Below are 15,844 nucleotides of genomic sequence, written 5' to 3' on the forward strand. Positions count from 1 at the left end.
AATGCATAACCTCTAAAATATTTTGCTCTTTCAAAAAGAAAAGTATACCAGCCATCATTTTAGGTCGTCACGTGTAAAATAATAAAATAAAATGCGGTCCATGAACTCTCTTTCAAATAAAGTTTGTTAACACTTTCTTTTCAAATAACAAGATTAAACATAATTACATTCATCATCTAAAGCTGTCCAAAATATGGGAGTTTTGCAAAATACATAGTGACATCCAGAGCAAAGGTATCCACTGTGGTGGCTTCAGCCACATATATACAATCATCAAATTCCAATACAATAGGTCTACCCATCCAAAAACCAAAAGAGTAAACCTAATAGTCTGTACTAGATACACCCACCCCCAAAAAGTATGTAAACCTAGTCTAAGGAGCCGTCTACTATGATGAAGAGTCTCCACTAGTCGCTATCCCTCCAGGGCCGCTCTCCTCCGTAGAGTCTGCCTCAGATGCTGACATGACGTCCTCTGGAGAATCCACATCAGGAAGTGGGTCCTCATCACCCTCTGGAAAGTCAAGAGCATCCACAGCAGGCTCAGGAGGTAACTCCTCTGGGTCCTCCTCAGGGTCTTCTTCAGATGACGACACCTCTATCACTTGACGGGCTCTACTAGTCGATATGGAGTAGGTGTAGGTAATATCCACTCCACAGTTCGTTGAAGCGTGCGTGCGGGTTCCTCTGGATGTACCAATGAAGTAGCCGTGAGTCGAATCGTGCCCCGGAATCGACACCTCGCATTGCCTTCGAGGGTCTCCCAAACTCCCTCTAGGCACTCCATCTCCACTCGGTCATGGATTAATTGCGCTGCCATCACGATCTACAAGAAATAAAACAAAGGGGGTAGACTCTTTCACGAGAAATCTAACTACGGTAACAACACAATGCGTCCCATAACCACTACATGTAGTTAAAAGGTATGCCTCAAGGCTTTTCTTCTCTGGTAATCGATTACACAGCATTGGTAATCGATTACCAGAGGCCAAACTCGAGTTACACAGCTTCAGAACATGGAAACCTGCAATATGCACTGTGTAATGGATTACACATAACTGGTAATCGATTACCAGTGGCCTGTTACTCTGTGTAATCGATTACCAGAGGTCTCCTCAACATACTGTCTCCCTTTCTAAGCCTTGTAATCGATTACACCCCTTGGTAATCGATTACCAGAGGCCATCTCAACTTCCTATCCCCATTTTTAGGCCTGGTAATCGATTACCAGAGACCATCTTAACTTCCTGTCTTCATTTTTAAGCCTTGTAATCGATTACACATCCTTGGTAATCGATTACCAGAGGCCATATTCCAGATATCACTCAAGATCCATAGCTGGCTAGCCACCACACAAGCCTCCTTGCTTTGTGGTCTTTGTTCTTTTATCGGTTGACTGCCAGGAGCTCGCATGTTTAGGTACGTCATAGGTTCTCACTGACTGACTATGCCCGGGTTGGGTCAGGATTGGTCAAGCTTGGTTTTGGGCAATAGCACCCCACCTGACGTCCCCAAGGTCTCCTGCCCCCGCGACATATCTCCAGGTACCACTCTGTGGTCAACGGGTCATCCTCTTGAGCCTCACGTATGTGATCTACGAATTCATTGGTGATCTGCAGCGCTCCCACAAATAAGCATTCAGATCTCGGAATTCCTCTATCAATCTCTGCTCCAAACTCATCATAGTCGCAACATGTAAGGACTTCCGGCTTAGCGCGTCGGCTACTACATTAGCCTTTCCTGGATGGTAGGAAAGACCAAAATCATAATCCTTGAGGAACTCCATCCATCTTCGTTGCCTCATATTGAGTTTCTTCAGATCGAACAAGTATTTGAGGCTCTTGTGATCACTGAAAACTTCAAAACGAGTACCGTATAAATAGTGCCTCCAAATCTTTAAGGCAAAGACCACAGCTGCTAGTTCCAAATCATGGGTCGGATAGTTAACTTCATGAGGACGCAATTGGCGTGAAGCATAAGCCACTACTCTTCCCTCTTGCATTAACACACACCCCAAGCCTTGCCCACTTGCATCGCAATACACTTCAAATGGTCTCTTAGGGTCGGGCAAAATTAACACTGGAGCTGTTGTCAACCGCCTCTTCAACTCTTGGAAGCTTTGATCACATTTCTCATTCCAAACAAACTTCTCATTCTTGCGAGTCAATTTAGTTAGGGGTAGTGCCAATTTAGAAAATCCCTCAATGAATTTTCTATAATAGCCAGCCAACCCCAAGAAACTTCGAACTTATGTTGGAGTTGTCGGTTGTTGCCACTCCATAACCGACTCCACTTTAATCGGATCCACCGCAACCCCGTTTTTAGAAATCACGTGCCCCAAGAACTGCACTTTCTCCAACCAAAATTCACATTTCAATAATTTGGCGAACAATTTCCTATCCCTTAGGATATGCAAGACAATTCTCAAGTGCTTCTCATGCTCCTCCGTATTCCTTGAATACACTAGGATATCATCAATGAACACAACCACGAACTAATCTAAGTAATCATGGAATATACGGTTCATATAGTCCATGAAGATAGCCGGAGCATTAGTCACTCCAAATGGCATGACTAAATACTCATAATGCCCATATCGAGTCCAAAACGCAGTCTTTGGGATATCTTCCTTCTTAACTCGGATTTGATGATACCCTGATCGCAAATCTATCTTCAAAAATACCGTCGCTCCCCTCAATTGATCAATCAAATCATCTATCCTTGGTAGAGGATATTTGTTCTTGATAGTGGCCTTGTTTAGCTGCCAGTAGTCTACGCACATCCTTATACTTCCATCCTTCTTTTTAACCAATAAGACTGGGGCTCCCCACGGTGATGCGCTTGGGCGAACAAATTGTTTGCTTAACAGATCCTGCACTTGTGCCTTCACCTCTGCTAGTTCTACTAGAGACATCCTATAGGGCGCGATCGACACTGGATTCGCCCCAGGCACCAAGTCAATAATGAATTCTACTTCTCTTTCTGGTGGTAATTCACAAATGTCATCAGGAAAAACTTCTGGAAATTCTGACACCACCGGTATACTACTAACTTCAGCGACCTCCTCCACATTCATGGAGAACAACACCATGTAAGTTCGAACATCCCCTACTCCATCGTTGGCCGTATTCTCTTTCAATGGTTCATTTGGAACTACATTTCCACCAAATACTAGCATCTTCTCTTTGCAGTCTAGAAAGACATGGTTAGTAGATAACCAATCCATCCCCAAGATCACATCCAGATGAGCTAAAGGTAGGCAAATCAAATCCGTCATAAAAGATCGACCCTCAACAATTATAGGACACTTCAAACACACCCGAGAGGTGGTTACAGGCTCGTTAGTCGGAGTAGACACCACCATATCATATGGTAACTCCGTCGCACATAACCCCAACCTCTCCACACATGCATGAGATATGAACGAATGCGTGGCACCCGAATCATAGAGTACATCTAGTAGCTTATCAGCAATCAAACACTTACCCTATATCAAATCGTCGGAGGCAGCAGCTTCTGATCCACTCATAGCAAATACCCGGGAGGGTACCTTTGATCTTCCACCACTAGTGTTGTTGTTGTTGCTAACATTACCGCTCCTTGTGGAATTAGTGGGTCCACGATTGACGGTGTTGGAATTGGCAGTTACCGTCGGTCTTCCAGTCACCCTACATTCTCGAGCATAATGCCCTACCTTGCCACAAACATAACAACGATTCTCCTGTGTCTGCTAGAGCTGTGGGCAATTCCTCCTAAGATGCGGTCCTCCACACTGAAAGCACTGTACCCAGTCCCCCTTGACTGGCTCATGGCGGACGTAGCCATAGGTTGTTTCCCCTTGTTGCTAGAATATGGCTTCATCCTCTTATTACTGTTTCCTCTAAAAGGATTGCTTCTTTGTGGTCCTCCAAAGCCTCTAGCTTGCCTCTCCTTCATCTTGTCCTCAAATATCCTGCACTTGGTCACCAGTTGATTAAAATCCGTGATCTGCATGTAGCTAACTGCCTGTTGAATCTCCAATCGAAGCCCATTCTCAAACTGAGCACATAAATCTTCTTCGTTCTGAGCATCTTGGTATTGAGGCCACTATTGTAGAAGTTCATTAAATTTGGTCGTGTATTCCCCAACGGACATGTTTCCCTGCTTCAAATCCAGAAATTCCCTCACCTTTCGCTTCCTGAGATCTCGTGGAAAATAATTTTCCAGGAATTTGTCCTTGAAGGCATTCCAAGGAATCACGCCTCCAGGTGCAGCAAATGTAGGCTTCACGAACTTCCACCAATTCTCAGCTTCTCCTTGGAGCATGAATGTCGCATAAGGGACCTTATGCTCCTCGAGGCAACCCATCGCCTCGAAAATCTTCTCAATCTCAGCTAACCACAACCTAGCACCTTCTGGATCATAGTCCCCACTGAACTTTGGCGGGTGGTTTTTACGGAAAGCCATGAGTCCCCGATACTCCGCCGGCTCCACATCACGTTCCTGCACTAAAGTTTCCAGCACAGCTGTGATGCGGTCGAGGACATCACGGTTATGATCCCTACCACATCCTGCCATACCTAACCTGTAGGGAAGCCATTAGTATCTATGAAATTCTAATGAGAGAGTATACCACACAGGCTATGACAGTTACAACAATATCCTTCTCTCTATACATACATATACACACAGCAATTCTACTGAATTAATTACACATTCCTGCTTAAGACAAGAAAGTAGAAATACATACAATGTGTGACTTAACGTCACTCCCCGAAACCTACTCCCAAGTTTCAGAGATACACAGCATTCACACAGTAAGACCATGAACAGGTTCACTAGAATCCAATTTTTGCTCTGATACCACCAATTGTGGTGTCCCTAAATAATGACTGGTTTAATAGTAATAAGTTAAATAGCAAAAACCATTGGAATTTTTTTTTTCTTTTTCTTTTTCGTTTCTTTCCCTTTTTCACAGTAATTAAGTTCAGAAGGAAAATTATCACTATAGAGTCCTGAATGGCCAGTTCACAACTCTATTCGGAGTCATTTCTTTCTGATCACGCATAACCTCTAAAATATTTTGCTCTTTCAAAAAGAAAAGTATACCAGCCATCATTTTAAGTCGTCACGTGTAAAATAATAAAATAAAATGCGATCGATGAACTCTCTTTCAAATAAAGTTTGTTAACACTTTCTTTTCAAATAACAAGATTAAACATAATTACATTCATCATCTAAAGTTGTCCAAAATATGGGAGTTTTGCAAAATACATAGTGACATCCAAAGCAAAGGTATCCACTGTGGTGGCTTCAGCCACATATATACAATCATCAAATTCCAATACAATAAGTCTACCCATCCAAAAACCAAAAGAGTAAACCTAACAGTCTGTACTAGATACACCCACCCCCAAAAAGTATGTAAACCTAGTCTAAGGATCCATCTACTATGATGAAGAGTCTCCACTAGTCGCTATCCCTCCAGCGCCGCTCTCCTCCGTAGAGTCTGCCTCAGATGCTGACATGACGTCCTCTGGAGAATCCACATCAGGAAGTGGGTCCTCATCACCCTCTGGAAAGTCAAGAGCATCCACAGCAGGCTCAGGAGGTAACTCCTCTGGGTCCTCCTCAGGGTCTTCTTCAGATGACGACACCTCTATCACTTGACGGGCTCTACTAGTCGATATGGAGTAGGTGTAGGTAATATCCACTCCACAGTTCGCTGAAGCGTGCGTGCGGGTTCCTCTGGATGTACCAATGAAGTAGCCGTGAGTCGAATCGTGCCCCGGAATCGACACCTCGCATTGCCTTCGAGGGTCTCCCAAACTCCCTCTAGGCACTCCATCTCCACTCGGTCATGGATTAATTGCGCTGCCATCGCGATCTACAAGAAATAAAACAAAGGGGGTAGACTCTTTCACGAGAAATCTAACTACGGTAACAACACAATGCGTCCCATAACCACTACTTGTAGTTAAAAGGTATGCCTCAAGGCTTTTCTTCTCTGGTAATCGATTACACAACATTGGTAATCGATTACCAGAGGCCAAACTCGAGTTACACAGCTTCAGAACATGGAAACCTGCAATATGCACTGTGTAATCGATTACACATAACTGGTAATTGATTACCAGTGGCCTGTTACTCTGTGTAATCGATTACACAGTATTGGTAATCGATTACCAGAGGCCTCCTCAACATACTGTCTCCCTTTCTAAGCCTTCTAATCGATTACACCCCTTGGTAATCGATTACTAGAGGCCATCTCAATTTCCTGTCCCCATTTTTAGGCCTGGTAATCGATTACACACCCTTGGTAATCGATTACCAGAGACCATCTTAACTTCCTGTCTTCATTTTTAAGCCTTGTAATCGATTACACATCCTTGGTAATCGATTACCAGAGGCCATATTCCAGATATCACTCAAGATCCATAGCTGGCTAGCCACCACACAAGCCTCCTTGCTTTGTGGTCTTTGTTCTTTTATCGGTTGACTACCAGGAGCTCGCCTGTTTAGGTGCGTCATAGGTTCTCACTGATTGACTATGCCCGGGTTGGGTCGGGATTGGTCAAGCTTGGTTTTGGGCAATAGCACCCCACCTGACGTCCCCAAGGTCTCCTGACCCCCGCGACATATCTCCAGGTACCACTCTGTGGTCAACGAATAAAAGTAGAAAGACTAACTCTTCCACACTTTCTCACTTCAAGCTTGTAGGATTATGGGGTACCTGTTATATGTGGTACTAGGTGGCGATCGGGCAATGGTGCAAATCAACTCTCCACATCCACAAATCGCACATATGTAGAAATGGCTCTTGCTTTCACCTTAGTCACTCATTGTTCTCCTTTGCTCAGCCCAAGCTTTCCCACAAGTCCTAAATGACATTTTAAACTAGGATTAACTCACTTTAACCTCCAATTACCACTAAATCCAGATTTAGCTTTTCAAACCCTCAAAGCATCACACTTTTCCACTCATATCACTACATTCTCACTTTTTAACCCTAGGTTAACTCTACCCTTCATCTCTATCAGTTTTCTATCAGCAATTTCAGCACACAAACATCACAAAGCATCATCATAAAACCCTAAAACATAATGGGTAAATTTGGCTCACATTAAACATGACAAGTTTAACATGCTTTCAACAAATTTCTTCACAAATAACTACCACAAGGCATAAACCTAGTAAAACTACCCATCATATCTCCCAAACACCCAATACCCACGAAATCATGTGAGAAAGAAGTCTACCCAAACCTGAAATTTGAAGTCCCACAACGTTGAGGTGCGCTTCACGACTCCGAAAATGGCTTCCTTTTGCGATTTGGAGTAGAAATGGTGGGTAAAGTTTGGAGCTTTGATGGAGGCTTCAATGGTGGAGGAGAAAGGGAGAAAAAGCAACGTGAGAGTGAGGGAGAAGCTTCTGAACTTTTTGGCTGAGTGAGTGAAGAGAGAGAGAACGTGGCTTTTTGTTTTAAAAGGCTTCCTCTCTCTTTTTTTTTTAAAAAAAAATGCCACATGTCTCCTTTTGAGTGGAGCAAAAAGGGGCCCACTTTTTCTCTTGATGTGACTCATACTCAGCCACAAGAAGAGAAAAATCTGACCTTTTGAAATGCTAAATTCCTGCCTCAGTTTGTGTGCCATTTCTCTGGTTCCACTCCCTCGCGTTTCTCTGCACCCGTCGGGGCCCGTTTTCGAAAGTAAGTAATATATATATCAAAACGCTCGGAATGAAACCCCGAGCGTGGTTCAGAGGTTGGTTTTGTTAAATTTTAAGTTGCACACAAAACGATAATTTTTAGACTAATTAATTGAGAATTAATCTATAACTATCCAGTTATGGATTTCTCTTCGTTAATTAGCCTAACCCGCGTATCTTTCCCCCCAATATACCTACTTCTACCAGGAGTATATATACATATACACTGAATAATACTTATATATAATTATTCAAAATGCATCGTTTTCAAAATTCCGGGTAGAAATTTCCAGGATGTTACAAGGGGGCAAGTAATCACCCTTGCTCCCCTTAGTATTTCTTATGTATTTTTAAGTTATTAAGTGTAAAATTGTGTGAAAGCTGATTTTATATGATATAAAAAATGATGGTTAAAGTTAGATAGTGTAAAAATAGTTGTGGTTGTTGTTATTATGACAATGATTAAACTTATACTAAAATTATATAAAACTTGTGTTTGTTGTTATTATGATAACAATTAAAATTATTATCATTTAAGATAAAAGTGAATTTCTATAAAAATAATAAATATTTTAAAAATATTATTTATTAAAAGTTAAACTTTAAAAAAAATTTAAAAAATCAACTTCCTCCTTAATAGATTCCTGGATCTATTCCTGTACGTCTTCCCCTACTAAATTATCATGTATTATGATCATATGAGCTACCCTCATTAGATAATGTATAAAAAAATTAATTAATAACACTAATGTTGTTTCTTCTTTGTAGTTAAAAAGTTTCGAGAAACTTGCCTTTATCAGCTGAGTCATCACTTAAACACATCCATCTTTATCATTTTAATTTTAATATTTTCTATTAAGTAAAAAAAAAAAAAACTAGTGAGAGAGAAAAGGTAGTGCCTCTTCCATATAATAATAATAACGATAATAATGATAGTTTTTTTAATATTTATTCCACCTTGCTTGGTGTGCACTGATGTCTCCACTTTCAAAGAAAAATTTGAAATGCCCATTTTGTTTAGACGTTTGAACGTTCAAATTTGGTACTTCTGCAAGTAAAAATACTACTGAAAGTGGAGTGACCCTCCTAAGATTTTGGTTTTGTTCTAAGCTCATTAATCCGAACTAGAACTGTCTACTCTTTCAACCGTTTCCAAAATTTCTTTATTCGCTAATGAATTTTTTATTTTATATTTTATTTGAAGTGGAAAAGGAGAAAACTCAATCACCCTTTTTGCTTGATAGTGTAATGAGCAATGTTGTCTCAGCAGGGAATGTTCAGCTGTTCTGTTTTCATGACCAGAAGTGGTTTTGTTTGTGCTGAGGTTTCTGTAGGATTAAGTTTGGGTTTTTATTTCTCTAATGCACAGTGGTGATAATGATGGAAATGACATTCATGATGATTAGTTGATGGCTTTTATCTTTTGCTTTGCTCTCAAGTGCCTCTGCCATCCTATGTTGGTGTGTGGAGCATCTATTCTGTATAACATTGATTCCTTGAAATCTGATCTGGCTTATCTTTTTTATTTTCTTTTGGGACCAATTTTCACCCACCATTTCCAAACCCCACGTCAAATTTACTTGCTTTGTCTTTGTGAGTGCCTGTTATCAAATCTCCAAAAGCTCAAAGAAACTGGTTTGTGTTTGTAATAAGGAATTAGAATTGGTTTCAGGGTGTATTAGGGTGTATTCTGTCCCTTTTTCATTTTTATCTTTGTTTTCTTTTTGTGCTTTCATATTTGGAGGGGGGGTACTAAAATGAATTTGAGGTGCTTTCTGAGGAGCTTTGGAGATGTATGATATAAAATTGTAAGTTTGTCTTGTTGAGGTTGAGAAGAATGGGATCTCAAGGTGGGGCAGTGCAAGAGCCAAAGACTACTACTACTACCACTACCCCTTTTGTTAGGCAAGGGCCCTTGTATAATCTGACCCTTGATGAGGTGCATAACCAGCTTGGGAATTTGGGGAAGCCACTTGGCAGCATGAATCTTGATGAGTTGCTGAAGAGTGTGTGGAGTGCTGAAGCTAGTGGTGGTGAGGCCTCTGGCTTGGACTTTGGTGTTGGTGGTGGTGATGCTAACATGCAGCATGGTGAGGCTGCTGCTTTCGGCTCCTCTCTGAATCCTCATGTGAGCCTAACTTTGTCTAGGGATCTTAGCAGGAAAACTGTTCATGAGGTTTGGAGAGATATGCAACTGAAGAAGGTCACTAATAGGGATAAGAAAATCCAGGAAAGGCAAGCTACACTGGGTGAGATGACTCTGGAGGACTTCTTGGTGAAGGCTGGAGTGATTGCTGAAGCTTTGCCTACCACCAAGGACAGGGCCATGTCAGGGGTTGATTCAAATGGGGCTTCCTCACAACATGGTCATTGGTTGCAATACCAGCAGCTCCCTTCTTCGGTGCAGCAGCCGAATGTGATGGGGGGTTATGTGGCAGGCCATGCCATTCAGCAGCCTTTCCAGGTTGGAGTGAATCTGGTTTTGGATGCAGCATACTCTGAGACACCGGCTTCTTTAAAGGGTGCGTTGTCTGATACACAAACTCTGGGTCGAAAAAGGGGTGTCTCTGGTATTGTGGTGGAGAAAACTGTGGAGAGGAGGCAGAAGAGGATGATTAAAAATAGGGAATCTGCTGCTCGGTCACGGGCAAGAAGACAGGTTATATACATTTGTGTGTGAGTGTGTGGTGTTATTTCTTTGAAATCTATTTGTTTTTTTTTAATTTGATACAAGGTCTTATCTATGTCAATGGACAGGCATACACACAAGAACTGGAGATTAAAGTTTCACGATTAGAAGAGGAGAATGAAAGGCTTAGAAGACTGAATGTATGTTTCTAATTCTATGCCTTTGCTTTTGCATTTTTATTTTTTTCTTGTTTGATGAAATATTTGTTAGTCACATCTCTTCATGGCTTGCGGCCTGCCATCTTGGCAGGAAAGTGTATGGCTGAAATGCTTGTTGCTAGAAAAGATTTCATCTGGCCAAAGCTTGTCTCTAGTGTACTATTGGTTGTGATATCTTGGATTAGGCATGTAATTTATGACACTGAAAAGTGAGTTTGTAGGTATGAACTATGTAGTATATTATATCCCGCAGTTGATGGAATAAATTGTAAACAAATCGACATGTCTGTAGTGAACCATCCCATAAGGTCTCTAGTTATTAATCATAATTGGTGTTAAAAAAGAAGGTAACTGATGAATTATTCTTTTATTTAAATGGAAAAATAATATTGGGATTAGGCTCAACAAATAATAAGAATGTTTAAAGTTTAAACTAGTTGGACTTCTAAGATAGGCTGGTCTTTATTGCTATTATGATTCTTTAGTATTTTAATTGCATTTGGATCTACAGTTTTCGTATAAATGTGTGTTTTTGCATTGAAGTGTCGAATATTAACCAAAAATAAAATAGAAGATTTTGTCAGGGTTAAGCGAAATTTCCTCTTCCCTTACAACCATAATGCATCCTATTAGAAGTTGGCAATTTATAAGTTGCAGAAAACTTCACTGATTGGCCATGTGAATATTTCATTTTTTACTTTGTTCTCTGTCTTTTGTAATCGTGGCTAGGGAAGTCATTGTGGAAAGGTGAAATAAAAATATTTAGTGTTTATATGTGTACTTCATTTGTGAAGTGCTTGTTTCAAGGGCGTATTAATTGCAAACAGTGTAGTTTGAACCATTTATTAGAGTACCTTTGCTAAATACTTAGTTCCAATCAAACATTGCGTTGATATTACAAAATTTTCATGTTTCCTGTGTTATTTAGACAGAGTTATTTGATTTTGATATCTTACTGGTAGCAGACTTTAAAATCTTTAAAATGTGGAATGCTCTAGGCTTTTGAGGTTATATCTGGTAAACAAAAAAGTGCTATGAAAGATCATAAGGTAGTTCAGCGAGCTTCTCTACCAATGTACTGTACTCTGAAAAGAACTTTGAACTGGGAGTAATGAGTCCATCTGAAAAGATTTTAACCCTAGATTGCTAGTAATTTCACATTTAAAACCTCATAATATCTTTCATTCTTTCTAACTCTGGTGATAAATACTAGCTCCAAGTATTTAATTTTTTTGAAAACCTGGGACTGGGAATTCTATCTTCCTTTGCTTACATGAAAAAAGAAAAAAAAAAAAAGCAGATTGATGACTTCAAATGTCGAAGTTGATAATGCACATTGGCTAAGACAGCCAAATCTAGTTTTACTTTGATATGTTGTGGCTTCTAGAAGATTTGTCCAGTGGTCTAACCATTTTATTTGCAGTTTTGCTTACTGATATATTCGAAGTCAATTTGATGAAAATCAACACCACAGTGAAAAAGAAGACATGAGAATGCTAAAAAAATTAAACAGTGTTATTCAGTGATACTGTTCTATAATGATTTGCAGCATTTAGTTGTCAGAACTATGTCCCCAACCTATCTCATTATCCCATTTATAATCATCTAATATAGTGTTCATCACAATAAATTGAATGTGAGAGAAACCTTCATATGATTTCCCATAGTTTTAGCCTATGTGAGAGACCTAAAACTAGGGGTGGCAAATGAATCCATTTATCCACCATCCATCCAATCTATCCACAAGTAAATACATCCAATCCTTCCATTACAAAAAATAGAATAATAATAAATGAATGGATCCAATCCATCAATTTAATTTTATGCATGGTTAATGATCCATCCATCAAAACTTTTAGGTCTCTATTTTGGCCTAAACCCTTTTGCTCTTTTTGTTTGTTTTTGTAATTATCCCAAGCTATTGGGTTCTATTTATTCTTCACAACTTCACAAAACTTCAAGGAACCTTAACAGCTATCCAGTTTCTTCTAATGCAACTTCAATGAAGAGTGGAGGTCCCAAAAATGTAAAGCTCAGGGGAATAGTTTCAATCTCAGTCCTGGAGGATGGAGTTGCTAACATTTTTTTTTTCCTCTCTGAAAACTTAACCATTCTAGATTATTGTGGTTACGCTTACATCTACAAAGAGTCTAAGAGGATTACCTGATTTAAAATTGAAAGTAGTTCAGGATAAATATTTATAACCAGTTATAATCTAGAACCGTATTTAGGATCTTAGAATTTGAAGCAGCACATAGCTCTCTATGACATGACTTTACCAATAAAAAATCATCTTTGAACCAACAATATGGTGTGTAGTGGACTGGTCCTTTGAGTTTGCCGTGTACTACACTGTTGTTTTTATTCTACTTGTGGAATTTTTTAGATAGTTAAGAGATATAATAAAACAATTCACTTGCCTTTCCCTAATAGTTTAAACTTTTGGAGTATTTCTTATTTATGTCATGACAACTTAGGCTATGTTTGGATAAATTCTCAAGTAAGCACTTATCTGAAATGAAAATAAAAACAAAAAGAATCAAAACTTTTTTTGCAAGTTAGAATCAACTTATTATGTATCTCAGCTTTTTGAGAAGTTAGATGAGAGAATTTCTATAAAAGTTATGTACAGGTTGATTTTAACTTAAGATAAAAGTTTAGTTCATTTTACCTTTTTATTTTCTTCTACTTGATAGAGCGGTGTAATCAAACAGGATTTTATTGACTAACGTTTTTCCTTGTCACAGGAGATGGAGAGGGCATTGCCATCAGTTCCACCACCTGAGCCTAAGCCTAAGCATCAGCTTCGCAGAACTAGTTCAGCCATCTTTTGATATCTTAATTGCAATAAGTTCCTAATTCTTGTTCATGCTATCACATCACATAGTTCTCATGTGCATTTTGCTCTTTTCAAGTTTGGATACAGTTGTGAGGCTATTGTTCTCAGGGTAGTTGTTTGTGATGCTATCAGTTCTCCCCAGCTTGCTCTATTCTACTAATGTTTACCTCTTATGTATATTTTGATAAGTTTTGCTTACAATTTAAGCTGCTCTATAAATATACTTACTCTAATTTCGGATCCATTTGTGGGAATTATGAAATTATATGTCCCATTTTTTATTAAACAAGTCTCATCTATGATTTCATGATTTCCAATCAATATTAGCGAATAATAGCGATTGTGTTAGAAAAAAAAAATGTATTCTTCGTGAATTAAGCATAACAGTTTTTCAGTGTAACATTTTAAGACATAGATTTGTTACTGACGACACTGGTAAATATTATGATATGATAAAAAAAATCATGCTAATAATATGTAGATTTATTAAAGAAAAAGTGTCAAAAATATATAACAATTGTCTCGTAAATATTAACTTGTGGGGCATCTTCATATATAAAATCTCAAAAACGTTTGAATAGGACGCGTTAGGAAACTGCACAAGTCTAACATGAACTTCATAGATAAGAATAAGAACAATACCTTAGGTTTTTTTTTCTCTAATTAATTCAGTGACTGTCTCTCTTATCTAACATATTAGTTAGATAAACTTGGTGGCTTTGCTTCTGCAAGGATGAAGCAAACAATTTTAGTACAGCCATGAAGAGCACATGCTGATGAAGATAGTTATTCTGAGTTCCTTGTATGATATTATTAATATTAATTCATAAATATGTTTTGACCTGTGCTCTCAAGTCTCAACAGAATGATGAGCAATGTTTTTGTCCACAAATGAAAAATAGAAAGTAAAAATAATACATAATAATATATAATGTGATGGAAAAAGTAGAGAGAAATAGAGGGAAAAAAATGGGGTGGAAGTAAGTTGAAAGAAAGTGGGTGATAAGAATACCAATACTCAATAGAAAAAGGCCATTGATAATAACTTTAGGAAGAAGCAAATAGGGTGTTGTTATTGGGCCCAACACAGTTGCTATTGGCCCCTACCAACTTTCAAAATTTCCAGAAACACCCTTCCTCACAACGCACAATGGAGATACACTTTTGTTGCACTAGTGGTAGTGCAAAAAACATTGTGCAACAAAGTCGCAATTCCTTTGTACATTTTTTTCACACCCACCTAATGCAGCGGAAATGTGATTTTATTGTGTAACTAGGTTTGTGAAAAAAAATGCACAATGAAATCACGATTTCATTGTGCATGTGGGAGTTAACAAAGAATGTACAACGAAAGTAAGATTTTGATGTACATTGTGTACAGGGAATCATACTTTCATTGTACAATTTTTTCTTTGTGCCCATAGTACAATGGAATCACGATTTCGTTGTATATTATACAATAGAATCACTCATGATTCTATTGTACATTTTTTTATTTTTTGACTGATATGTTTGAAAAATAGAAATAACTGAAGTATTGTAACTCGCCAAGTATAAAAATATTCTAATCTATATTTTCCTATCTAGTTGGCATTGTAACCTCATCAAATATAAAAGTATTCCAATTCATTTACCTACAAAAGTAAGAGAAAAAAAATTGTTGCATCACTTGCAGCCCAACATTGTGAAGCCAAGAGAGCATCACTAAAAGATTGAAAGTGTCTAAAACCCAATCCTTCCATGTTTTTGGGTTTACACATACTGGTCCAACTCGAATAAATTTCTTTAAGATCCAGGTTACCAAAAGTCCTCACAATAAGCTTGAAACTCGAATAAAAATGACACCAACCTCAGCATCTTTAATTCTATATAAATTTATACAGCGTCTCATAAAAATTTGGAATAATTTTTTATTCAATTCAGCGAGTATGGAACATATTTATATTTTATAGAATTGCTGTATCACTTCGGTAAATATATGGCTTTACATTGTTTTGGTAAATGATGGTTTACATTCAAGTTTGATTCCAACAAAAACTATTGTTCACAATTTTGTTTGCTGCATTTATATGTAAATAGCATTATTTGTATTTTCTACTTTTCTTCTATCATGCACTCAATCTTAGCTTATAATTGCAAGACTTATGGCATGTTTGATAAAGTTTATTAATTGAATTAATCACTTTTTTAAAAAATTCACATCAAATTGACAAATACAAGCCATTATTTTTTAAAGATTTAATTATCCATTTAATCTCTACAATTTCTAAACTTATTCATTTTAGTCCCTATAATAAATAAGTGAATATTTTTAATCCCTAAAATTTACATTTTAATTCCCAAAAGATTTATGCCGTTAAAATTCTAACTAACGAAATTAAAAAAATTTAACGATAGAGATTTTTTAAGAATTAAAATGTAAACTTTAGAGATTAAAAAATCCATTTAACCATAAGAACTACAAAGGATAAG

General features: G+C 38.2%; 2 protein-coding genes across 2 annotated transcripts; one reads left to right on the forward strand and one right to left on the reverse strand.

The window, feature by feature from the left end:
* Positions 1–999: 999 nt before the first annotated feature.
* LOC121174837 (uncharacterized) lies at positions 1,000–3,226 on the reverse strand. Its single transcript, XM_041015262.1, has 3 exons — positions 2,891–3,226; positions 1,549–1,613; positions 1,000–1,024 (listed from the first exon to the last, which is right to left on the reverse strand). The coding sequence occupies exons 1-3, from the start codon at positions 3,224–3,226 to the stop codon at positions 1,000–1,002; spliced, it is 426 nt and encodes a 141-aa protein (XP_040871196.1).
* Positions 3,227–8,487: 5,261 nt separating this feature from the next.
* LOC100816805 (ABSCISIC ACID-INSENSITIVE 5-like protein 2) lies at positions 8,488–13,605 on the forward strand. Its single transcript, XM_003524557.5, has 3 exons — positions 8,488–10,345; positions 10,444–10,515; positions 13,281–13,605. Exons 1-3 carry the CDS (start codon positions 9,524–9,526, stop codon positions 13,365–13,367), a joined length of 981 nt encoding a protein of 326 aa, XP_003524605.1. The 5' UTR covers positions 8,488–9,523; the 3' UTR covers positions 13,368–13,605.
* The last annotated feature ends 2,239 nt before the right edge of the window (positions 13,606–15,844 follow it).

This window comes from Glycine max, chromosome 5 (assembly GCF_000004515.6).
Source record: "Glycine max cultivar Williams 82 chromosome 5, Glycine_max_v4.0, whole genome shotgun sequence".
Classification (NCBI taxonomy): Eukaryota; Viridiplantae; Streptophyta; class Magnoliopsida; order Fabales; family Fabaceae; genus Glycine; species Glycine max.

What these genes read in the sequence shown, in the direction of transcription:
- LOC121174837 (XM_041015262.1), bottom strand. Translation starts at nt 3,226, where the DNA reads ATGGATTGGTTATCTACTAACCATGTCTTTCTAGACTGCAAAGAGAAG. An exon ending in CTCTAGTAGAACTAGCAGAG is followed by an intron (nt 1,614 to 2,890) that starts GTGAAGGCACAA and finishes GGAGCGCTGCAG; the next exon opens with ATCACCAATGAATTCGTAGA. An exon ending in GACCCGTTGACCACAGAGTG is followed by an intron (nt 1,025 to 1,548) that starts GTACCTGGAGAT and finishes TGCATATTGCAG; the next exon opens with GTTTCCATGTTCTGAAGCTG.
- LOC100816805 (XM_003524557.5), top strand. Translation starts at nt 9,524, where the DNA reads ATGGGATCTCAAGGTGGGGCAGTGCAAGAGCCAAAGACTACTACTACT. An exon ending in GGTCACGGGCAAGAAGACAG is followed by an intron (nt 10,346 to 10,443) that starts GTTATATACATT and finishes GTCAATGGACAG; the next exon opens with GCATACACACAAGAACTGGA. An exon ending in AAAGGCTTAGAAGACTGAAT is followed by an intron (nt 10,516 to 13,280) that starts GTATGTTTCTAA and finishes TCCTTGTCACAG; the next exon opens with GAGATGGAGAGGGCATTGCC.